The 25,603-nt window shown below is 45.9% G+C and overlaps 3 protein-coding genes across 3 annotated transcripts; all 3 read left to right on the top strand.

Moving 5' to 3' along the window:
* Positions 1 to 1,376: 1,376 nt before the first annotated feature.
* Positions 1,377 to 4,028, top strand: LOC126534616 (uncharacterized). Its single transcript, XM_055072331.2, has 6 exons — positions 1,377 to 1,860; positions 1,950 to 2,052; positions 2,118 to 2,251; positions 2,506 to 2,565; positions 2,888 to 2,992; positions 3,599 to 4,028. Exons 1-6 carry the CDS (start codon positions 1,629 to 1,631, stop codon positions 3,970 to 3,972), a joined length of 1,008 nt encoding a protein of 335 aa, XP_054928306.1. The 5' UTR covers positions 1,377 to 1,628; the 3' UTR covers positions 3,973 to 4,028.
* On the top strand, positions 4,018 to 6,797 carry LOC140219609 (uncharacterized; the record flags this gene model as incomplete). The annotated part of the gene is made up of 1 exon (XM_072289527.1): positions 4,018 to 6,797. A coding segment is annotated over one exon (768 nt), but the record flags the coding sequence as incomplete, so codon positions are not given.
* A 1,123-nt stretch (positions 6,798 to 7,920) lies between these two features.
* LOC126534583 (JNK1/MAPK8-associated membrane protein) lies at positions 7,921 to 25,452 on the top strand. Its single transcript, XM_050181851.3, has 7 exons — positions 7,921 to 8,237; positions 8,321 to 8,397; positions 10,061 to 10,218; positions 11,143 to 11,355; positions 13,972 to 14,141; positions 22,470 to 22,546; positions 24,630 to 25,452. The coding sequence occupies exons 1-7, from the start codon at positions 8,216 to 8,218 to the stop codon at positions 24,843 to 24,845; spliced, it is 933 nt and encodes a 310-aa protein (XP_050037808.1). The 5' UTR covers positions 7,921 to 8,215; the 3' UTR covers positions 24,846 to 25,452.
* The last annotated feature ends 151 nt before the right edge of the window (positions 25,453 to 25,603 follow it).

Below are 25,603 nucleotides of genomic sequence, written 5' to 3'. Positions count from 1 at the left end.
TTTATTTGTTTTCTCCTTACTGTGGTGTTAGCAGCAGCAGTCTCACTGTGAAGTTTACTTGCAGTGTTTACGTCTACAGTGTGCAGCCACTGCGGTGCTCGTCTCAAATGCACCTGCAATGCAAAGTGAGGGGGAATAAGAGCACAGCCATGGCAAGCAAGTGCATTAGGTGCGTGTGAGCACCACACTTTTATTTTTTTCTCCTGCCAGAAGACATCACTACACTGTTATTCCGTGTGATGCATAGCAAGTAGTACTATGAAGGCTTTAAGAGATTCTCATTTGTGATACAAAAAAATACTCCGTCACATATGTTTTCGATGTACAGCTTCGTGCTTTTGTCACGAAATTTGACATGTTTATTACATGGTGTCGTAGGTCTCAACTGTTTTGTCCACCAAACGAGCAGAGTGATACGTGCCTGCAGCCAGAGGCCACAGCTCACCACTTACACTCTTGACCAAAACATGTACGTCACGTACTGGATGCACAAAGGTGAAGAAATGTGGGGTTTGACGCACCCTTACGCCCACGAGTTGTAGTGGTAATGGTCAAGTAGTAATTACGTAGAAAGTATCGTAGATTGAAAGTAGTTGCACCAGGAAACGAGCGAAGCCAGACTTCTATGTGTGCGTTACTTTTGTAGCTTCTGCAGCGTTGCCTGCAAAGCATGAAACGGAGTATAATGATTGTTTCTAAAGGACCAGAGCAGAGGTTGATCAGAGGTAATCTCCTTCGTGGCCCACCATAATTAAGTTGTCGCCATTTCGTAATCAGAGTTCCGAGTTGCTGCTAGTCTTCCAGGAGCGTAGTGCCTACACCTATATAGAGTTGGTAGTTTCAGGCTGCATGCTGAATATGCCTGTGGGTGTGGCTCATTTGCGCTTGTAATAAGAGAAGTTTCAACTTCGTTAAGTTGAATCTGATATAGTCTGTACTAGAGTATTCTAGTATCCTGTATTCTGTACATTTTCTCTAAATTCGATCCGGACTGTCCCACAAAATTCGAGACGGCTGGCAACCCTATATTATGCTCATGGAGTTTCATACAATAAACTCTATGATTGTATTATCATCAAGCCGACGATACCGCGACCATGTTTTAGTACGAAACTTCCTGATCGTTGTAATTGCTGATGCTGCCCTTGAGACATGGCTCATTCTTAAATTGGCCAGGAAGTGGCAGGATCATTCAAACGAGAACAACTCTCACTTGCCGCAATCTTTTGCGCGCCATTTGTATGGAAAATACAGATTAATTCTTAGAGGATGCATATTTCGTCCCATAAAAAAAAAATTCGTAATGAGCAGCGACCTTAACAATCTCTTAACGATTTTTTTATCTCTCAACTTATAGGGAGTATGCACTGAAACTCGGCCGCAATGTGGCGCTGCGGTTCCCCGAGCCCGGCGCCATGTTTGTGGTTGTGCCGCAGCAGCCGACGCATGCTTGCAGCTGTGTTCCGTAAGTGTTGTGTGGTGTTCCCTAGCATTTAGGTTTCTCGTGTGTTGCATGTGGCGTTGGTTGTTTGCAATACTGCTGCGTTGGAAGCTTCCTCTACGGATACACGCTGTAAAGACTTGGAAAAGTGCCCACACCGGAGCACGTTATTGCGCGCCGAGCCGCAATGGTGAACTGCGCCGTCTACGGTTGTTCCAACCGGTCAAAAAACAAACCCAACGATGAGAACTTTCAACCGCTGGGCTTCTATGTCGTGCCCAAAGTCAAAGAAGGACAGTGTCTTAGGACAGCTGAGCTGTCTTCAAGGCGCAGAGCTCTGTGGCTGAGCAGAATTCGTCGCAAAGACCTGGACGAATTGGCGACGCATTACCGAGTTTGCGGGGCGCATTTCATCACAGGTAAGCACGGCAGCGGCATTAAAGCTTAGTTTTTTAGCGCAATTCTTTGCATGCAGCTCTGTAACGTACCAGTGGGCTATATTTTTCAGGACGACCAGCTTATTTGATGGATGAGGCTAATCCCGACTGGGCGCCGAGCCTCAATCTCGGCTACAAGTCCACGACGCACGCTGGAAGAAGCGCAAGCGACAGGTGCAAATTAATTTTGTACGCAGTCAAACAAGTGATTATGAACTAATCGAACTAATTTTTTACAGGTATATGCGACTCAAGCAACGAAGGCGCGCGAGTTCTGCAGCCAACGCCTTTGAATTAAGGCAGCGACCGGAGAGCGCGAGCACGAACGCGGCGCCCATCGCTGCAGGAACGGCGGCCGAGGAGATTTCTTTCAGTACGAAGGCGTCACTTCACACTTACATTCTTCTACTTTAATTTGCATATTGCACTGGACCAACCTTAAGCTGTCCATTATTGAACCTTGTGTACTGCGTCTGTGTAATTTAATATACGCGAGCCAGCACGCATTTACTGCAGTGCACAACATTAAAAAAAAAAGGGGGGGGGGGGGGGGGGGCGAGGGTGCCGGGGGCAACGTCCAGTTTACGCTCTTGCTTTCACATAAATTAGTGTTCATTTCTTGTGCAGGTGACGAAGAATCCCCCTCATCAGAACAAACTGCAATGCAACACCTTGTAGGCCATGCATGTAAGCTAAGTAAACATTTATGCATTCGTACTTAAGAGAGTATGGAGCTCTGGAGCATGGCAATTGCTCATTTAGGCTTCTGTGTTATGTGCGCAAGGACGTTTGTCTTTGAATTCTCACAGCTGATCGAATACTGCGTTTGAAGCTGTTAACAATAACGGTGCATGCAGATGCAACACAAAATAATTTGTAAATGGAGAAACCATTTAGTCAGCCCGTTAAGACTTGCGCACGCAAGCAAAGTGTTTTGTTGCGAAGGTTCCACTGAAGACTGCTTTTTTTCAACTAGTTTGTTTCCTTTCTGCGTGCTTTCATTTTGCAGCTCCCGAGGAGCCTTCATGCTTGGAATGTCCAGTTCTACAAGAAAATCTAGCCACAGCTCAGTGCCACCTGCAAGCGGATCTGCAGAATAACCAAGCTTCTGCATGCAAGTATCGCACAGTTTTGTTTCTAGGGCTTGCAAATCCTGTGTTCCTGCATGTCCTGATTTTGGCCGAAGCGGTGTGAGCAGACGTAAAGTCTTCAATGTACTTGATTAAAACACAATCCTTTAAGCTGGAAATGTTTCAAATATTTAACAAAAATTATATTGTTGGTGTGGAAAAAACACAGGGAATGCGGGAGATGGAAATTCAACACGATGAACAAAACAGGATGAAATCAGGAGCCATTTCGACAAGTGGACTTGTCTTCTTCAAGGCAACATGTCACTTTTAGAAAGGCAAGTCCACATGTCGGCACATTGGCTCCGGCTTTCATCTTGTTCTCGTTTTGCTTATTGTTGGTGTAGGTGCGATATGTGCAGTACAATCTGACCATTATGGGTGTGAAAATTAGGGATGCGGTTTCTTTTGCACTGAAAGCTAATCGTATAACAAACAGTTCAGTCTGACAGGCAGATTCAAGGTCATTATTTATTACAATAATAAAAATCCTCATGTAAAGGTGCTGAAACAAGTAACATCATTATACATTGTGTTGACACCAGTGCTTTCCCTTCATATGGTCATCACACATTCAATTTATCATGCAGGCATGATAGACAAAGAGGTGACAGCTGACCTGCTGTCAGCCCACATCTCTTCACTGGAGGAAGAAAACCACCGCCTTCAGCATGACCTGGATATTGCACGCAGTCGCCTGGCAAAGGCAGCCCCTGGAGACAGGGATGTGCTCCGCAGCAACCCAGACATGGTTGTTTTTTACACAGGGCTGCCAAATTATGCAGTTTTGGAGGCTGTTTACATCTTAGTTGAGCCTCATGTAAGGCATACATTACGAAACCGCCTGAGCAAATTTCAGGAAATGGTCGTTTTCCTAATGAGGTTGCGGCTTAACGTCCCGTTACAAGATCTTGCATACAGGTATTTTATTCTGGGCAACAGCCATACCTATATTCATTTGTAACATTAAGGTTCCTGCACTACGCAGAACTGCAGTTGAGCATGCAATAGCCATTTTGTGCTGGTGAACTTTATTGCATTAGCTTCAATAACACTTACTAAAGCACATAACAACTCAGCAGTTTTATCTTACAGGTTTGGCATTCACCAGTCAACCGTAACGAGGACAGTAGAAAGGTGGCTTGATGCTGCTTACATTAGGCTCAGCAGTCTGATCAAATGGCCAGAACGTGAAGATCTTCAAAGAACGATGCCAATGGCATTCCAAGAAACATTTGGCAAGAAAGTAGCTGTGATTCTGGATTGTTTTGAAGTCTTTGTGGACAGACCTTCAGCCATGGAACCTAGATCATTAACATGGTCTACGTACAAGCATGCAAACACCGTGAAGTACTTAATTGGCATCGCTCCACAAGGTGTAATTACGTACATATCAAGAGGGTGGGGTGGGCGTACCAGTGACAAAATGCTGACAGAATCGTGTGGCATTCTTAGCAACCTGCTACCTGGCGACTCTGTGCTGGCTGACAGGGGTTTCTTGATCTCTGATGCCGTGGGCATGTGTGGAGCGAAGCTGGAAATCCCAGCCTTCACTAAAGGGAAGCCGCAGCTTACTGCATACTCTGTTGAGGCAACACGTAGGCTAGCAAATGTTAGGATTCATGTTGAAAGAGTTATTGGGTTAGTCAGGAACAAGTACTCCATTCTCAAAAGCACTCTTCCCACTGAATTTTTGGAGCCGAAGGTGCTTAACGGCATAAAAGTCAGCGCACTTGACAAGGTTGTATTTGTGTGTGCCGCACTTACCAACCTGTGAGACTCTGTTGTACCATTTGACTGACATGTGTCCTTAGTGCAAAGCATCTAGTAAATGTACAGTACTTTTTTTACACCCGCCGTGGTTGCTCAGTGGCTATGGTGTTAGGCTGCTGAGCACAAGGTCGCGGGATCGAATCCCGGCCACGGCGGCCGCATTTCGATGGGGGCGAAATGCGAAAACACCCGTGTGCTTAGATTTAGGTGCACGTTAAAGAACCCCAGGTGGTCGAAATTTCCGGAGTCCTCCACTACAGCGTGCCTCATAATCAGAAAGTGGTTTTGGCACGTAAAACCCCATAATAAGATAAGAATACTTTTTTTACGACTTCTTGCAGTCATTACAAAACCATTTCCGCGATTTAGGTGCCCTCTTCAAATTAACACACTGAAAGTGAAACCATTGTCGACTGCAATGCTTCCCATCACACCTAATCATGTCTCCATATTCTGGCTGCTGACAGTGGCAATATTTATCATCCTGACTGCCTGCACTTTGCTCCACTACTACTTCTTCAGCAGCAGTGGTCCAATAACGGAAACAAAGTTCAGGCAGGAGAACTCGTTCAAAATACAATGCACACTTATCCACAATTTCGTTGCAGAACTCCTTATCAAACATTACTCTTTCAATAAAAATATCTTTCTGTGTCCATACTACAAAATCGCAGTAGTTTCTTTTGCAGACAAACATCTGCATCATTACTTGCTTGAAGTAATGATGGTTTCTCAATAACTTTGCATCATTGCCATCAACTACAAGATAAGATCGTTGCCGCTCTAGAATTTCGCAAATAAGTGCATCTTTTGCAGAGTATGGACATTTTATCTCCAGAAGGCCGTCTCCACAACAATTGCAATGTACAAGGCCATCAGGAGTTGCAGCCAGAAATGGTCGCTCTATGCTTATGTGGAGGCCAGACATTTCACACTTAAAGCCTAGATGGTGCTTCTGCATTGCCTCTATGTAAGCTGCCCTCCCAGCAGCTTCTTTCTTCTTTCCCCACTGAGTTGCTGCAGTCTGGAATTTGCAGTGCTCTGGGTAGCACAGTCTCTTCAGCAGGCTCTTTGAAGGCTTGGTCAATGAAGTTGCAAATACCGCTCCTGCATTTGAAGCTGTGATGCGTCCAGTCCGAAATAAATGCCACTTCTCAGATGCAGATTGGGCCTTTGTCTGCTTCTCGATCAGTACACACACCTGCAGGAAATTGCAATTCATGTGCAAACAAACACAAATATTTATCCTTGCGATTGTTTTTTAGTTTTGCTGTAATGCTTTAAGGATGTTGTAGATTCATGACAATATTGCATACATTTGAAAAGTGCCCAGGCAGCATGTGCAGGTTTAGCATAAATTATAATTGTGAACAGATGCTGACACATGGATGCACGGCACATTACAACAACAACCTGCACAATTAGTTTTTTTGGCAAGGTATGGCTGTAAGCAAGCTACAAAGAGACGAAGAAACTTACATCAGGCTCAATTGAGAGGTCCTCAAGACATTACGGCATTCTGCCTGTACATCCTCCAAGGAAATTGGGCACTGCTTCCTTTGCAGATTGCGGAGGAGGAGCTTAGGGTACTTCAAGCCCAAGGGAATGTAGGGGTCAGCAAATTTTTGGGCAAGCGAGAGAAGTGCTGGCCTACCCTCAGATTTACTCAATGACGAGAAAAACTTTAACATCTCGTCCTCTCTCGGCTTGGGCATTTCAACACTTGGTGGGTCGCGGGGGGCAGCCTCAGTGTCGTCCAGGCGGCGTTTTTTCATTGCGGAAGACGCGAAGTCCATCTCTGCCACCGGTCGGCATTCCAGACTGACGAGATGAGGCGGTAGCCATGCATTTTGCCCATCTGTGCATGATTGACCATCCCGGCGTGTCACAACAGCCTCCAAATAAAAGAGCACTGCACCAACGTGTGAGCACGCCTCCCCGAGGCCGGCCATGCACGTACAGTGCGCGCACAAAACTTCCCCGTCAGCTTTAATCAACAGCCACGGCAGCAGCAGCTTATCTCTGAACGCCTGAGAGTGGCGGACCTGCGCAGGGAGAAAAGATACATCACAGTGTTTAGCTTACGCGATTAGACACTGTGAACACGAAATCAGGCGTATGAAGCACGAACAACATTACAGCAACTTCACCGACGATCTAGCGACAAGTGCGACGGACTGGGCGCCACATACATTGCTTGCTCCATCGCTATATTTCTGGACGACTGAAAAAATGCCCCAAGCCGCTGACATGCGGTACATTATATAAGTACAGCCTACCTTTCCAACGACGACGACGTTGCCATCACGAACTTTCACTCTTGGTGGCTCCACGAGACCACTGGTGACGTAATTATGAGCCTCCAGGGATTTATAGCTCTTTAGCTGATCCCGCGTCACGAAGCTCGTCCCGTGGACTAGATAGTCTCTGATGTCCGCACGGTCGACACTTGGATAAAAAGCAACATCGTTCGTAAAGTGGTCATCGGACAGCGCCAACGGGTCATCTCCGCCGCATTTCGCGATTTTGATGATGTATCTGCTGCGCTCGGGGTCAGGCAGCGACTTTGCGTAGTCGCTGAGTTGCATGTTACACTGCAGTCGCGCCGAATGAGACGTACACAGCAACTTTTTGTCGCGCAACAACGTGCTCCGGTGTGGGCACTTTTCCAAGTCTTTACAGCGTGTATCCGTAGAGGAAGCTTCCAACGCAGCAGTATTGCAAACAACCAACGCCACATGCAACACACGAGAAACCTAAATGCTAGGGAACACCACACAACACTTACGGAACACAGCTGCAAGCATGCGTCGGCTGCTGCGGCACAACCACAAACATGGCGCCGGGCTCGGGGAACCGCAGCGCCACATTGCGGCCGAGTTTCAGTGCATACTCCCTATTTATGCCGTTCGTAAGTAATGAATGACAAATCTTGTTTTCCCGTAGCTAACTGTACTAACTCATCAATTAAATTATACGTGTATTTGTCTCTACTTTAGCTTACACTACTTTCAAAATAATGTCGCTGTGTTTTAATTTCATGTAATTTTATCAAACAAATGTGTAATGTTAGTTTTTTTAAATGTATTCCTACGCTAGCGCCAATCAGCACATTACGGTAGTGGTACCAGGCCTTGCAAAAGGGGAGAACGCGCTTTTTAGGTCTGCATCAGAACGAAACTTTTCTGCTTAAATGGATGACTTCTGTTGTTATAAGAAATTCGCACAAAATGCACCGATCTCAGATAAACAAGATAGTTTGTTTCTTGGGCAGTGACAGTGCTTGAATGCGTCGAATGCAAACGTAGCATGCGTGTCGAACGTTTCATCGTCTGCTCGCAGACGCGCATAGTGCTGTTCGTACACTTTCGCTAGCGCGAAATCGACCGACGAAACGCTTCATATACGTTCCTACGTTCAAAGCTTGCTGCGTCATGCAGAACATTTATCCCTACGGTAAGAACTACGACATCTCCTTGCCCGTTCGAACTCGCGGGCCTTGTAAATGCACCTGGGTAATTTCCTGTCATCGTGCGCAGAGCGGACCAGGACCCACTGCCCTGGCCTATACTGCGGTCGAATCAGATTCGACAATGGTTCCTACAGCGATTGTGGGGTACGTGTACAAACTCCTGCGCGCGCCTGATGTAGTCCTCGGAAGTGGTTAAAATTGATGTGCAGATATGTTTCGGATTGAGCCCCTTTCTGGAAGCAGCCACGGTTAGGAGGAGCTGGAGCGCGAATATTTTTACCTTCTCTCCCGCGGATTATATCTAGGAACTTCGGGAAGAAGTTGTGCATGCACAGAGTGATGGGCACTGACGAGTACGGAAGTCGGCCGTGCACGTGCTGTGTTTCATTTCTTAAATACATTGTTGATTAATTTCTCTAATTTATTGTCAAGCTTGTTCGTTCATGCTTAATTATTCCAAAGTTGACGTAAGAGCCTGACAGACTGCAGAACGTAAGAAGAGGCGTGCTGTTTATCCATGCACAAATGTCTCGCATGAAGAGTGATTTATCATTGTGCCTCTGCGTTGTACTTCCCCATGGAGTAAGCAGCTTGAAATTAGGCTGCCCGTGTGTGCGATCTCTTTTAGAGCGCAAAGAAAGCTGGTCTTTAGAGGCAGAAATATGAAGGAGGGAGATGGGGGTGGGTACAGATGCCAGAGAGTCCCAAGCTGCAGTTTGGCCACCCCTGCTGCAGATTATGGGCAAAATGTGGTGTTTGCTTTGCTTTGCCATTAAAGTGACAGACAGCAATGCGGTTCCATTCCCACAAATCCTGCCCTCTTTGTTTGGCACCGCCATAACGGTTGCATACTTCTTATTTATTCTGGATGAAACGGCTAGCAGTGCACCAAAATGTGGTATTAAAATGCATCCACCACAAAATGTTACCTCTCTGCAAAATTCGAGCTCGAATGAGCCAGCAGTTCAATCGCAAGGGTAATGTATACCTGACGCTTCCGCCTGTTAATGGGATTAGAATTCTTTGGGAACTTCAACCATTTTGCGGTATGTTTGCCTGCATTGAACCTCTTTCATGCCAACTTGGGTCTCCGGGTATGTGCCACTATAAGTGGGTACAACTTTAGAAGGTAACGGCGTTTGCCCCTCATAGGCGTTTGAGCCTCCGCCAAAGGGCGCGCACTCTAGACTGATGTCATGAGCTGGCCGGCTGGTAACCCCGCTGATGGACAACATGGCAGCCTGCGCTTTGAACTAAGCCAAGTTGCGTCAGCGGGACTATTTCTTTAGTTAGTTGCAGAAGCAATCGGCTGCCGCGCTTCGGTCATCCGGGCGGGGCCTCTCCTTTCTTAAGCTTTACTCGACCATAGGTATGTTCCACTCTTTGATGAACCTCTTTCACACCAACTTGCATCGCTGGGTATATGCCATTGGGTGCTGGTTGTAATCAAACCTGCATCATATATATTCAGGCATGCACCATGCGTGGACTTTGTAGTAGCGCCGTTGGCTGGCACTATGTGTCTAGACAGAAGCGCAAGGGAAGAATCTAGCTGCATTACACGTTTCATACGTGACACCTTTCGGCAGGGAAAAAAAAAATGCGTAGCTAGATTGCTTTTGTGCTGATCACATTAACGTAATTTTTTCTGGAATTTTTTATGCAAAATTCCGTATGTGACAAGCTGCATTGTCCGGAGTCTTGTAAAAAGCAACTGTTTATCGGTTGGTAGCAGTTTAATAGTGCCACCCAACTGGTCGGTCACTTTTACCTCCTTGGCATAAGTACCTGGTGCACTCATCCTCAGGCCTGTCCTCGTGGATTCCGGGTTTCTCATGAGAGCAAGCTGTGCTTGCCATGTAGTGACTTGCCCCAGTTCTACGACTGGCTCTACTTGGGCTTCATGGCGCTGCTGCTGCTGGTGGTCGAGTGGTACATCATTGACAAGACCATGCGTCGCCGAAGGTAGGTGTTCTGCTTGATTTCGTGTGAGAACCATGATAAAGAGACACTATATGCAAACATTAAGACATACTAGAGTGATACATTAGAATTATGAAGTGTCCAGAGTGACACTTCTACCAAAAACAAAAAACGGAGCTCTTCTAAGCAACAAAATGACATAAATGTAGGATACAATCGGCACTGCCACTCTGACAGTGCATTAGCGATTCCCATCACGTAACGTGTCCCGTCTATACTTGGTAAGTTAGACAATCGCTGACAACAAGCATGCCGCTTACATTGCATTTCCATGTGAAAGTAAATTCATATGGAACTCGCTGTCAGTGTGGTGCCCTTCACACCACATGGTTGGTGGTTTTTATGGGAGTGTGGCACTTCCTATCAGAGCATGATGGAGCATGGCCTCTGAGATTGCCAGTAGGTCTCTTCAATTTGTCCTCACAGGCTGGTCAGGACGGCTTGAGGCATTTGATTTCAGCCAATGAGCATAGGCTTACGCAGCATCTCGGGCAGTCGTGGGCAGTGTGGAATGGCAAATTGAAGAGACCCAACGAAGCTGCATGAGGGACCAAGTTCATAATGAGTGCTTTGAACTGTAGAAGGATTGTGCTTCTCTTTCACTCACTGTACTATGTACAACTGTCTTTTGTTAGCACTAAACAAATGTTGCTAGGTTTCTAAAAGAGTAATGTAATACTCAAGATTGATTAAGCATTCACCTGCCATGTCCTGTTAATTGTGTCCTTTCACCTTAGTCACAGCAAGAACCAACATGTCTTAATAAAAGGTATTTCAGTGTGTGCTGTCCGTGAGGTAGAAGAGAGAGACAGGGGTGCAGAGTTGTGCGTCGTTTGAAAAGAAGTGATGAGACCCAGCATTGAAAAACTCCCGATGTGTGTTTCGTGTCATCTGCCTTTCCCGCAGCTTCACTCCCGAGGTGCTCGCACTCCACGCATGCGCCCTGTTCGAGACGGTGCTGGCGGCGGTGGTGACGCTCCTCACAACGCCCCCCGTGGGTCAGGTGCTGCTCCACACGTGCCGAGTGCAGCGCCTCTCAGACTGGTACACCCTGCTGCACAACCCGACGCCGGGGTACAAGCACACCCTGCGCTGCACCCAGGAGGCCGTCTACCCGCTGTGAGCACAAAGGGAGCTTCAGTACACCAATTGGGGTTGATCACTTTCCTGGGGAAGCCATGGTAGAACAGGACGGAAAATTACACACAGACACGTGCAAGCACCTGTGGATCTGGCAAAGTTCTGCGGAAATCCAAAGGGCAGAGGAAGTTTTACGAAAGGGAGAAGTTTCATCCAGCTGAGAGCAGTAGGAAGATACAAAGGAAACCCATGTGGTTTTCTCAGAAAGAAACCCATATCGGCTTCCCTTGTGGTTTAATGCTACCCTACGCTGGATGACAGATTGTGTGTCTGTTGCTGCGTATTATTAATTTAATATCTGTGGGCGTGAACTGTGATTGAGAGAGAAAATTATTTTGAGCAGAAGCAAAGACAACTATGCAAAAGAAGTATCGCAGGCATTTTATAATAAGTATGGTGAAGAGTGCATTTATGATATAGCTGTTCAAAAGCGCGCACACTTGAGGAGTCTCGTCCCTGAATCTGACATGCTGCGAACAGTCGTGTAAATGCATGGGAATCCCAGCTGCGTCTTTGCATACAGACATTTGCGGCCTTGCCTTTGTCCAGCAGAAGGAACAGGGCTGACTTTAGGATAGATAAAATAGCGGCAATGAGCATTTCCAAAGTGGAAATTGGCCTAGTGTTTTACTCTTTCTTGAACCATGCTTCACTGCACTGCAGTCCAAACTACTATAACCATGTTCACGGTTCACTTATTTGAGTGTGAACATGGCAGTGAGAAACTCTAGACAAAATAGAAATCCCACTTCAATGACAAAATGTCTTGCATTCTGGTTTGCGCAGGATGTAGTGCAGAGAGAGAGAGAACATTTCAATGTGAGAAAAGCAAGGCGTTCAGCAGCGCATTTGAACCAGGCACCTCGGCCATACCTGGAATGACATTGTGACTGTCTCTGCCAATTAGAGCCCATTATCCATTTCGCGGCACCCCCCAGCCTCTGCTGCTTGTTTGATGACTCAGAAGGGTTGTTAAGTGGTGATTATTGTATTCGTGGAGGAATAAGTATAATAACTTGCTGCAAGCACACTTGTTTGGAAAAGTGCTTCAGCTTCCTTTTAATGCAACATCAGCAAAGCAAAGTAAGGAATGTCAGCAAAGTTCTTCAGCATTAAATGTGATGTATCCCAGGTTCGATTGGTGACATTGTTCTTTCTGCAATATAATGGCCCAAGCAGGCAGGTGATTCTGTCAGAACAATTAACATTCTTTTCAATATAGGAGCCTTGAAAAGCCAAACAGACCTGTGGCAAGCACAACTAATTAATTACCTGTTACTTTTTGATTTGAGTTGAACCTTGATATATATAACAAACATGGGCCTGACCAATTATTGAATTTAGTGGATGTAAATCTAAGATGTTTCTCACCAATACCAACATGTAATGAATGTATGTTATAATGAGTTTAGAATATAATGTAGGTATTTTCATGTCTGATGCGACTTCGTTATAATGCAATTCGTCTCCTAATTTCAGGGTCAGGCAGTGAGTGGGCATTATTCATCTCTCTTGACACGCAAGCAGAAACTGTCAGAAACATGTGAGCTGTTCTTTGTAGAGAGGATGTACAGTGAGAGAAATCTGGGTACATTTTGCTGGGGAATCTTACTTCTAAAAGGGCCTTTGCCTAAGTACTACGGACGATTATGTGCATTGCTCCATTTAACCGTCGCTTAAACTTCCATCTAAATGGGATCATAGTGGCTGTTATGGAGTTCGTAATGTTGAAGCGTAAGTTTTTTGTCACAAGTGGTAGGCCTGTGTCACTGGGCACACGCGGCATAAGGTTTGCCGCATAGCAGTGCCAGGGCCGGCGGCAAGGAGAGGTGTACGCGCCATGTAGGCACTCTGCATATGCGCCACCCAGCCACGAATAAGAACTGCAGTATAACCGGCAAATGAATATTTTAGAACCAAACTAATTTGCAGTAACAACATGCCATTATTCATTGGTCTGTGGCCGCTGAAGCGGAACCTACCTAAGGCCTCACTCGTGCTTTGTGCCAGGTTGCTTCGCTCCCCTTTGCGGGAACCTTCTGTGTCAGGCCTGGCGGTTTAGCACAGGAAAAGAACACCTACTGCAGAAGTCAAAGGGGAAAATGATATAATAATGCAGAAGTATTTAAAAAAGGAGAAAACTATGGATCTCCCAATCATGAGTGCGGTGCTGCGACCGCTATGCCGTGAAAGACAAATTCAGGAACAGCTTATTCCCGAGTATTTATCCTATATTGCGTAATGCAGCTCGGCTAGAGACAAAGGGAGCAAAGTATGTGCTCGTACTATGGTGGTACCTAGGCAAAAGCATATTTAGAAGCAAGATTCTTCAGCAAAACGTCCCCAGATTTCTTTCACCGTACGGACCTAGCTGCAAAGAACCGCCTCCTAACAACATTACGGGAAGTTATAAGAATTGAAAGGTGGTGGCGCCACCTGCCTTCCGTTTTTGCATACCTTCTGGCTCACCAATCCTTTGCCCACAGTAAGACTGACCCATTTAGTATCACACAGTGTAATCTGCTTGTCTGGCCTAACATAGCCTTCCTCCCTTTAAAGTCTCCATCTACCGCCACTTCTTTTCTTGCCACGCAGGTTTTCGATGATCTTTGTTTTCTACGGCCTCTGCCTGGCATCCTTGCTGCTCCTGCGGCCCCTGCTAGTCTACAAGGTCTTCTCTGGTCAGGGAAAGAAGTCAGTCTTCCTGACCATGTACGCCATTCCTGCATTGGGCCTCATTCATGCCACTATGGGCGGGCTGCTGTGTGAGTAACAGTTCGCTTGTAGTGAAACACAGCATACACCAATGGTCTCTCAAAGAAAGTTACAGAATGGGTGCCAAGAGAAGGGAAGTTTAGTCGAGGAGGGCAGAGGATTAGGTGATGTGATTAGAGTAGGAAACTTGCAGGCTTGCCATCTGGCATAAGACAGGGTTAATGGACGACTTTAGGAAAGTTAGCGCCACCTGTAGCGCCAAGAAAATTATAAGAACTTTGAGGGTCAGTTTCAGTTTTGGTAGCCATGTGCTGCGCAGCTAGATACCGCGGCCACCGTGGGGTGCCGCAATGAGCCCGCTCACCAAGCTCGCCATCGAAGCATCATTGAAGCGCCCAGAATACCGCGTGCTCTTATTGGTTTCTGCAAGTGACTGTTGTGATGCAAGCCAACTCGCGCTTCGATGTGCACGAGATGTCTCGTGCTGTATCTGCACAAGCTGGCCCTAGGCGCGGAAATGTGTGAGTGCAGCAGCCGACGCTTTCTTTTTTCATGGGTTCTTTGTCTACACTTGCTGACACAACCTCCGTTGTTAAGAAATTTCTTAGAAGTTGTCTGCCCGCGAAACGTGTGAAAGGCTTGTAAACATTGTTGGACGGCTGCTGCCATCAATAGTGGTTGCACAGCGTTTAGTGAAACACTGTGCTCGTGCATGCTCTTGAAGATGAAAAATACACTCGCGCGAACCTCGTCGCTGTTGATATTATACACCAAGGCATATTCGTCAGCACACTTTTCGAAGTAAGCACCATTGGCAGGAAATGTTTATGCGCAATCCATCGCTGGCCCCCGGCAACTTGTCAAAACGTTTTGAAAGACACATTCACAGGTATCCATTAAAAATAACATTTTTGATATTCTAATCAGCATGAAGCGTATTCTAGTGCATAACACATGTTGAACAGCCCCACAAGAAACTGTTTATGCACTGAATCACTTTAAATATGATTGCGGCTGGAATGTCTTCGTGCATACGGACAGCCAAAATGCAACGATTTAGTAGTGTACGTAAAACTTCATGCTCTGATGACGTGCCACTGTCTTCTCAGTGTGTCGTGGCTGCGCATTTCGTGGATTTGGCAAAAGCAGCAGGTCATGACTTGCGAACTTCGCTGCAGATACCCAACAGGCAAAAAGCAGGGGCCAAAGCACGAGTGCACACGGCGCTCTGACTGTGCGGAAGATGTGATGGCTGCAGTATCCGTATGGCATTTTGTGGCCACTCGGTTTGCACTTACCTTTGTTTGCACTTACCTGCTGTGTAATTTGTTGTGCTATAGTTGACCAAGGCAGTTCAGGAAAGGCATGGCTCCAGTTAGACTGGGCACACCCTACATGGGTGGCTGCAAGTGAAACAGATGACAGAGCACCTTCCCTGAAGATTCCTGTAATGCTTTACCGGCAGCCGCTTGAGCGCGTGTGCCACTTTCTAAAGTTGTCCATTGGAAATTTCTTCAGAGCAGCTTTTATCCTGCAGTGTACATGGAATAGATTGATACTGATGCATAACAGTCGACCTAGTTGGAACAGATTCATTTTTAAAGGTCCCCTGAAATGGTTCGGACAAATTTTGTAGACACGTAGGGTACAGCTTAAGTAGAGCATTCGCACCACAATTTAAGTGGAGTGTTACGTATTAATGGAGCTACAAGCGATTAGAAGTTACCCTCCTCCCTAGCCATGCTTTTCCTCCTCAACTCGTTCGCCGAGCGATAGGGGCTAAGCTCCGCCTTCACTGGTTCTGCGTCATGATGCGACGTCACATCGTCCACTACCGGTTGTTTTGGAGCCCGCCCCCGCCCGCGCGAAACCTCTCCGCTAGCCGCTTGGCCGTCGACCACAAGCGAGAGCTATCGAAGCAGCGTCCGTTGCGAGCATTCTGTCGTAGCACCGAATGTGTCTGGTATTCCGGTAACCACAGGCAAGCTGGTCATTTTGGCAAATGACTGGAGGCATAAACTCAAGTTGATGAAGGAACTTTAGCGTAGATGTACGTGAGCAGCCTGATCGGGCTGCACGGTCCAGCCACTCGTTGGCGCAGCACTTAACCAGCGAAACAAAGCGCTAATATTGCTCTAACCAAGTGTAAAGCATTTTAAACATTTATAAAGATGTGTTGATGATTACACTCCTGCGTAATATACACACCAGCAGCAAAGAATACACTTCGTTACTGCTACTGTGTATGTATGGTAGAGCTCTGTGCCACCGGGTGGCTGCACCGTGCAGACCATTCACATTTGCGCTTCTGCTCATCTCATGGCTCATCCCGTTACGGCACAGTCAAGCGGCCAGACCCTGTCTCCTTGCGCTTGCGTTTGCCCTAATACCGGACTCGCGAAACGCTATTGCGTTAGTAATCTTCCGGTGTAAAGTGACGGCCACAAACGCGCAAATCCTGGCGCCGATCGGATATCGGCAGTCCGATGCGCAGCAGCCACTTTGCTCATATGCTGCCTCGCAGAGGAACACGATGTCACAGCTTGACATATTGCCAGTCACTACGTTTTCAGTCTACAAGGCAACAAAGTCAAATCATAGTGCTCGCGAAAAGACTGAGACCGACTCTGACCATGGAGCTCTCGTCAAAATGGAGTACATTGTAACACAAGCACACGACACTTGCTGTGTGCCCGAAGTGCTTGTGTACTGAAATATTGTTCTTGTGCATTCTCTTTATGTTACTTTCTTTTTATAAAAACAAATGAACTAACATTCCAACTATTACGAAGATCATTTATTTACCATGAAGTTGGAAAAATTATCGGTCACGCGCCCTGGTCAGCCAATCGGATAGCTTGCCCCACTGACGTCATATGCGCGATTTCCGTCATATGGGTAGGGGGAGCTTAAAATTCTGCCGAGCAGTGTGCTGCGATCGGCAGCCATGTGCATGTTTAAAACCTTATAATAAATTACACGCTTTATGCGGAGCACTTAGATGCGTCAATTAATGATCAGAAGGACCTAATCTAACGACTCAGTATGTTTGTAGAAAATCGTCAAAATCGTTTCAGGGTCCCTTTAAAAACACTTTGAGTGCAAAACAAACAGGGACGAAGACCAAGCAAAGCGAACATCAAAGCGCTCATCCTTGTGTTGCTACTTTTCTTCGTCCCTGTTTGTTTTGCACTCAAAGTGTTCTTGAAAATGATATTGATGGTGACTAACTAGGCGGGACTGCATGGGTGCATTGTGTGTTGTTCCAGCTGAACATGGCCATCATCACAATCATCACCACAGTCACGAACACTATCCCCATATCCGTTATCGTCATCAGTCTATTTAGGTCCTCAGTGGTGCAAAAGCCTCTCCCTGTGACATCCATTTACCCCTGTCAGCCTAGGCCATCGTGTGCCTGAACGTCTCCTTATGTCATCACACCATCTACCGTATTCACTCAATCGTAATGCACACCTGATAATTGAAACCAGAAATCAAAAAGGAAATGCTCTCTACCATACCATGCAGCTTTCATATTTCAATTAAAGATGCAGAGTCCTTGATTGTTCACTCGCCAATTATTCATGATAAACGAGGGAATAATGGAAATTTCTGCTCACTTGTAAAAAGAAATTTATTGCATCTGAGCTACAGTGGACCGGACATCACTCATAACTGCTGTTGGAATAAGGAATAAGGCCTCCTTATTCCTTTTGAAAACCTGGAGCATGTTCATCTTTGGCACTGTCTATGGGATCTGAGATACCACATTTCTAAATGCCTTGCAGACTATAGCAGCCTAACAAACTTATGAGGTAGGCAAAAAGCTGCCACAGCTGCAGCGGTGTGGATTGGATTGCATTACAGAAATTTCTAATGACAATAGCTTGTCACTGTTTTAGTATAGCTTGTATTTTGTGCTCAAATCTAATGTGCATGTCATTGCTTAGTACATCAGAAAAAAAGTGCATCAGGATCAAGCAAACACAGTAGATTTTCGTTAATTCAACTCTGGTTAATTCAATCCCGACCAAAAGTCTTGGCCGGTGCCCATGCATTTCTATGGGCCTGAATGTTGGTTATTTCGATCCTAAAATTGGTATTCGCTGAGTAATTCAGACTTGACCAGTCAGCACACACGCATCTGACCCCTATGGTGACCCCAATAATGACCCTTTAGTGGCAGTGTCCGTCTTAATTGACCTTAGGGAACACTGAACGCGTTGAACGCATGTCATCTCCTGTCGAAAACATGTGTTTTCAGCCCGCCTTAGGAAGATTTTCAATTAATACTGGTCGCACACGAGATGTGATTACACTATTTACCTGATTATAACGCATGCCTTTTGTTTTGCAAGAAAACTGGGTGAAAATTGCCTGCACGGTGCAATTGGATACGAAACCGAAACTGCCTTCGCGGCGTTCATGTTTTACTACATAATACAGCTATAATGCGGCAAGGCTGATGTTAAAAAGAGTGGCGAAGCGGACTCTAAATTGGCTGCCGTCTTAAAAAATTTCGTGCACATTAGATTTCTACTTTGTTTAGGAGCTTTAATGCCATTTCTATGTTAGTTTTCTACTTTGGACACATAGAAAGTGGACACCTGTTTAATTCGGGGGCTCTGAAATATACTGTCAAATAAGTAAGCTGTTCGTTCTGGTGTTCTTTCCGCATCTTGTTTAAGTTGACCCGCTGGATAATTCTGTCACTTTCGTTGGTCCTGTCAGGGTCCAATTAATGGAAGTCGACTGTACGCTATATTATCTGCCGTTGAAACTGTGCTTCTCTTCCCTTGATGGCCATTCTGTTAGCACAATAGACCACCAGGTAATAATCTGGACCACCTGAATAGCTACAGTGAAAAACTCATTGTAACAAAACTGGTTATAATGAACCAATAAGTGAAATGAAGTAATCCAAATTCCCCTTGAATTTCCCATATGAACCTATGCATTTCAAGCCTCCTCTCAACAATCAAAGCGAAAATTTTGTATAAAGAGGCATAGCAACAATCTATTCTTAGTTGATGCCATAATGAAACATAAACAGAACAGTGCGTGGCTTGCAGCACACGAATGACGCATGCTTTTGGTGCGTGCTGTATTGCCCGACTGTGGCTGCACTAACCTTGCTGTGCATGCAGTCAAGGGGTTTTTGTGCTCTGGTATCGCATTTCATAACACTCTGTTCCATTGTTTAACTCGAAAGGAAAGAGCGCTGCCTTTATTGCAGGAATCGACCACTGGTTGCAACTGACATTAAGAAGAGGGGAAAATGAAAAGGGTCATTACAAAATATGGCATCTGCTCTCATTTTCCATGTCCGTTTGATTTATCAGCGTTATTTATCACTTATCAGCTTCTGATTTCGTGCACTGATAAGATAAGTAGTGCCTCTACATCTGTGCACCCAATGGCGACAAAGGTGGATTGGCGTTCACAGCTATATTAGAGAAACTAGTCTACTCGCTGACAAAGATGCAGCAGAAAATAATTTTTTTAGGTCCTTTTGCAAAGCATTGGGGGCTTTTGTTAAAGGGACCCTGAAACGATTTTGATGATTTTCTACAAACGTACTGAGTCGTTAGATTAGGTCCTTCTGATCATTAATTGACACATCTAAGTGCTCCGCGTAAAGCGTGTAATTTATTATAAGGTTTTAAAAATGCACATCGCTGCCGATCACAGCCCAGTGCTCGGCGGAATTTTAAGCCGCCGCTACCCATATGACCGAAATCACCCATATGACGTCAGTGGGGCGAGCTATCCGATTGGCTGACCAGGGCGCGTGATCGATCATTTTTCCAACTTTATGGTAAACAAATCATGTTCGTAATAGTTGGAATGTTAGTTAATTTGTTTTTATAAAAAGAAAGAAACATAAAGAGAATGCACAAGAACAATTTTTCAGTACACTTAAGCACTTCCGGCACACTGCAAGTGTCGTCTGCTTGTGTTACAACTTACTCCATCTTTGACGAGAGCTTCGCAGTCAATGCCGGTCTGTCTTTTCGCGAGCGCTATGATTCGACTTTGTTGCGTTGTGAACTGCAAACGTAGCGACTGGCAATATGTCAAGCTGCGACATCGTGTCCTTCTGCAAGCCAGTAGACAAGCGGACTGGCTGCAGCGCATTGGACAGCTGCTATCCGATGGGCGCCAGGATTTGCGCGATTGCAGCGGTCACTTTACACCGGAAGATTACTAACGCAATAGCGCCTCGCGAGTCCGGTATTAGGGTAAACGCAAGCGCAAGGGGGCAAGGCCTGGCCGTGTCCCCTTGCGTGTCGTTTCATTGCATGAACAGAAGCGCAAATGTGAATGGCCTGCATGGTGCAGCCACCTGGTGGCATAGAGCTCAACCACACACAGTAGCAGTAACAAAATGTATTCTTTCTTTGCTGCTGGCGTAAATTTTTCGCAGGAGTGTAATCGTTAACACGTTGTTTTTGTAAACGTTTAAAATGTTTTACACTTAGTTAGAGCAATATTAGCTCTTTCTTTGGCTGGTGAAGCTCTGCGCCAACGGGTGGCTGGACCATGGAGACCGATCAGGCAGCTCACATACGTCTACGCTAAAGTTCCTTCATCAGCTTGAGTTTATGCCTCCACCGTTCCGTCGAAATATTCAGGTAGTGCGTGATTACCGGAATACGAGACACGGTCGGCGCTACGACAGAATGCTCGCAATGCACGCTGCTTCGATAGCTCTCGCTTGGGGTCGACGGCCAAGCGGCTAGTGGAGATGTTTCTCACGGGTGGGGGCGGGCTCCAAAACAACCGGAAGTGGACAATGTGATGACGCAACGTGGCGCAGAACTAGTGAAGGCGGAGCTTAGCCTCGATCGCTCGACGAACGAGTTGAGAAGGAAAAGCATGGCTACGGAGGAGGGTAACTTGTAATCGCTTGTAGCTCCAATAATACGTAACGCTTCACTTAAATTGTGGTGCGAATGTTCTACTTAAGCTGTACCCTACGCGTCTACAAAATTTGTCCGAACCGTTTCAGGGGCCCTTTAACTCACTGCAACCCACCACCCTCTAACGAACAATGTTGGCTGTGAGCATGAACAATAGTTATAATGCAGTAATAGATATAACGAAGTAATTCTGATGTGGCGTGAAAAATCAGTGATGACGATGAGCCACAATAAACAGGAGTATATTTTTACTGAGCAGAAGGCCCTGGCTGACAGTCATTCCTCGATGGATAATTCTCCCAGCCACCTCGTGCTGCTTGCTTGTGATCGGAGCCACATACACGCTTCGCTTCCTAGGCAATGGCCTGTCCCTAGCGAGCCACCATTCTCCTTATCTTCCTCGACGTCGATGCTACTACACTGGCTTCTAATTTGTGGGGTTCTCACCCATGCTCTTGGGACAAACGAACGACAACACATTTGTGCAAACAATCACAAGGGCACTTATTGCGTTCACCGACTAATGCCTGCTAGCCGAGTTGCTATCCACAAAACATGCTGATGGGCGCGTGACAAATCGCGGAAGTCCGACTCACCGCGACCGGATAATGAGCGAATATGTTTGCCCTATGCAGAACACCAACGCCTGGTCGTTCGCACGTACAGTCACGCGAACGGTGGCGCGTTCGAACGATTGTGTTCGTCCATTCCGGGGTAGGCCTCGCGAGACGGTTTCGCAGAAGCATGGATCGGCGCACGCGCTGAACGTCTGCGCCGCTTGCCGATCCTGAGCCAAAGAGGAAGAGCCTTCTCCGTTTTGCACCCAAGTAACCCCGCCGTTAGCTAACGTTAGCAGAGCAACACTCGCACCATCTCTCGTACTACCCTGCAAGCATACCGACCGCCACAGTAAAGCCACGCGGCGAAGCCGGATTACAGGAGACAGGAGCTATGCGAGAAGACAACATATCAGGGCACGCGGGAGATTCGCACATCCCCACAAATTTCATCTTGATTGTAGCGAGTTTTTGCTAAATTTGCTGTGTTTGACCCTCCATGCACTCAAATGTGCACCGATCCAGGAATTTTAATATTTTTACATAATTCTGTTGTATACAACATGTGTTAATGCAATGAAAGACCTTAGGCTGGTATGCGTCAGTGACACTATCAATTGCAGTTGATGCACTGTGCAAACGTATTGTGGCCTGTATCGACACGTTGCCTTTTCACAGTACGTTGCATACATAGATCAGTATTTCTTTTATTTTTTTCCCCTTGAACTGAGGTATTTTGATAATCACCTTCGTTACATACTGTGTACCTGGTTGGGCTAATGTTGCATCACATATTGGTTCAAATTGAGGCAGTTTGATAACCACCGTCCTGAAGTTATGTGTTGCCGGTTAGGGCTAATGCTGCATCAGTTATTGATTGCCATCTCTGTTCCAGATTACGCATTTCCATACATCGTGATAATTTTGTCCGTGGTGTCCATGGCTTCTCACTTTGCATTCAGGCTTGATCAGGTGAGCACACTGCCATGTGTCCTGTAGAAACTTGTGTGGGAATGGCACCTGGTCATTAATCTTGTGTTTTGTGAGGGTAATTTGACGTTTTGCCTGCATTACGCACACTGAAAGCCATAATTCAAATGGTTAAGGCTGAAAAACACTAGAACTCAACAACTCTCACATGCAAAGTGACTGTTGACCATCAACTGTCTCGGTGCCTTGAGTCACAGACAGTGCGTGATTATTGTTTATTGGAACTAAGACAGTTTGGTATTGGACAGAGTACAGTTTGCATTGTAGGAAACACTTGCCTTTGTATATCACTAGGTGCAAGTATAATCCAGGTGCATACACTCGCAGAGCAAACGAAGGCAAGAGGCATCTCTTGGGTGCCTGCCGAGGCTGTGTTTCTCGGGTGCAACACACAGCATTCAGACAGAAATGCCAAATGAGCTAAATTTATTGACAGACCAGGAGTTTATACAGTCTGCACGTACTGCTTGCCGATACAAACAATGCAAGTCAGTTTGGCAGGGTGCACATGTCAAAGAATGCTATTTGGTAGCACTGTGGTCTTTTCGTACTTCTTTTTCATTGCACATTAAACATTAAATGAGTCAAACAACAAATGTATGTTGCTGCCTTTCTTAAAGGCGAACTGAAGCAAAATTTTGCGTGGCAAAAAAAAAAATATTTGTAGTGGTAGGGCAACCACTGAGCAGGCTCAGCACAAAATCTTTTGTGGGAAATGTGAGTGGGTGTCCCATCTGAAACAAATTGCAAAAATTATATTTTCTGTATCAAACTGGAAAAAGAAAACACCTTGTTGCTGCCTACTGGAAGCAACACAGAACCCACACTTGGCCTCATTAAAACCAACTTACTTGCTTGCTGCTTCACACACAGTGTGTGTTGCATGCAGCTGTACTTACACAAGACGTTTTGAGCATGAAATGCTTTTAGCTCCCATTGTCAGTGATCTTCAAGTGACCTTGAGCCAAAAGCCAGAGCCGTTATCCGGGCACTCAAGCGAGAACATACGGGCAACCAATCAAAACTTTAGAATATGCGGTCTCTGGCCCCCAACCCTTTGTACAGGACCACATTACACACCCTAGTTACTGCCCAAACAGGTTAAAAAAAATATTGCTTCCAAGTTCTTCCTAATGTTTGTTCACGATATCACTCAAGCTGTAACTTCTAGTATGCTGAACCTTTATTTGTCACATACAATAGCAACGTTCAAAAGGCAGATACAGGGCAGCATACACTTCACTGTCATCTTTTGGCACTGAGACAGGGTTGCCTGCCTGTGCTCATTTGAACACCAGCTGTCCGTGAGTTCCAAAATGAGGGTTTTGCATTGCCTCGAGAGATGTCGCCACGCTGCGTGGCACCTCCTTCAGGCACTTTTCTTATTCTAGCTGGGCAGTGCACTCTGTCTCCTTAGCGTATTTCGTTGCTGGTCATGCCACCTACAGCTGCTTTTCTTCTACCTGGGCAGAGTCCATATGAACCAGTGCACAGTATGGGGTGGGGCGGTGTGATGTGGTGGGGTGTGCTGTTGCGAACGTGGACTACACCCATTTTAATATTGTGGCTGGTATCATACCCAACCAATCTGCTTTGCCGATTGCCATTTTATGCTTACATCTACTCTCGATTACAGGAGAGCCAGCATTCGTTGGCATATTCTAATGGCAAAAAACGCTATTGGGACAGCTCCAAATTCTGAGATACATGTCATATTTGCTTTATCGGCATGGTGGCATGTTTGTGTACAGAACACCTCTAGGGAGATGTGGATGGGTGTCACATATTCCGTTCACATTCATATCTAATTAGGCGTTGTAGATGAGAGGGATGCCTGTCAGCTGTGACGGGGCTATCTGAGTGCTGTTGATGATAAATCTGTGTGATTGATAGCCTAAGCGGCTTTGCTACAATTACTGCTTTGCTGATATCTACTACTATATGTTTTTAACAAATTGAGATCAAGTGAGATTTTGTTGCAGTTGCTTTTTAACAGAGCTTCTGCAAAAGTTGTAGTATGGCCACATTCATTTATCTCACACTCTCCTTTGTTTGTCTCTTTCAGTCCATGTGTTCTCTGTTCTCACAAACTCTGAAGGAGTTGCGGAACCTGACAATTCTCATCGGCCATTGGTTCCTCCACGCCTACGGAATCATCGCCATTACCCAGTTGCGAGATCCAGCATTCCACTGGGCGCTCCTCGCCGTCGTCCCCTTCCCATCATTGTTCTACATCCTGACATCAAAGTTCACAGATCCCAGCAAGCTACATGTGGAGTGACATGCAGTCCTAGCTTGTGCCAAAGAACATGCGTATGTTTTAGCGAGGGCTTTCGGCGTTTCTTTGTTTTTATGGTACTTGGCACTTTCTCGGTTGCATGGCCCATAAGATGTAGCCTGCTTTGGATCTAGGCAGCATTGCCTATTGATGAAATAATAATGCCCATAGACGTGCCCAAGAAGTTTGAGGTCCTATTTCCTGGACTGTGCACCTACAACAAGGACATCGTGTGGCATGTTTCTGTTGTCGCTGGCGACAGTAACGGCGAGCCTTGGGACTGTAATAAGGTTTATGTTCAGTGTGTATTGCCTACAGTGCAAGGACACTGTGGCCCATTTGTAACTGTCAACCGGTGCGTGTTACATGCAGTTACACTTCAATCAATTTCTATTAGTGTCATTGGTCTTTCCCTGTGTTTTGTACTTGGGATGTACCATCCTCTGAAAGTGCTCTACAGGCAGCCTAAACAGGTCGTACCACTTTTCTAAAATGTAATATTCGTGGTGAGCAGGCGATTGCTCATGGAGAGAATGAATGCTGTAAATATGCGATTTGCTTGATTTTCGTGGCATGTAAATATATGTAATAAACTGTCTCAGCGCTCGAATCGTTTGCCTTTGGTAGTAATTTCATCACGTGTGTATTTAAAATACATTTTTTTAAAAACGTATCCGTGCCTCTGAACACGCATCAGCGTTACTTTGACAAGGGTGCGGTGACAAGGGTGCAGCCATAGAGGAGGCTATGGTGCAGCAGAC

This window comes from Dermacentor andersoni, chromosome 7 (assembly GCF_023375885.2).
Source record: "Dermacentor andersoni chromosome 7, qqDerAnde1_hic_scaffold, whole genome shotgun sequence".
Classification (NCBI taxonomy): domain Eukaryota; kingdom Metazoa; phylum Arthropoda; class Arachnida; order Ixodida; family Ixodidae; genus Dermacentor; species Dermacentor andersoni.
This window is presented reverse-complemented; position numbering and strand designations above follow the sequence as displayed.

Excerpts from the sequence above, each read along its gene's own strand:
- LOC126534616 (XM_055072331.2), top strand. The coding sequence starts at position 1,629 with ATGGTGAACTGCGCCGTCTACGGTTGTTCCAACCGGTCAAAAAACAAA. Across the intron at positions 2,252-2,505 it reads GGCCGAGGAGATTTCTTTCA|GTGACGAAGAATCCCCCTCA; the intron begins GTACGAAGGCGT and ends TTTCTTGTGCAG. Across the intron at positions 2,993-3,598 it reads GAATAACCAAGCTTCTGCAT|GCATGATAGACAAAGAGGTG; the intron begins GCAAGTATCGCA and ends TTTATCATGCAG.
- LOC126534583 (XM_050181851.3), top strand. The coding sequence starts at position 8,216 with ATGCAGAACATTTATCCCTACG. Across the intron at positions 14,142-22,469 it reads CACTATGGGCGGGCTGCTGT|ATTACGCATTTCCATACATC; the intron begins GTGAGTAACAGT and ends TCTCTGTTCCAG. Across the intron at positions 22,547-24,629 it reads TTGCATTCAGGCTTGATCAG|TCCATGTGTTCTCTGTTCTC; the intron begins GTGAGCACACTG and ends TGTCTCTTTCAG.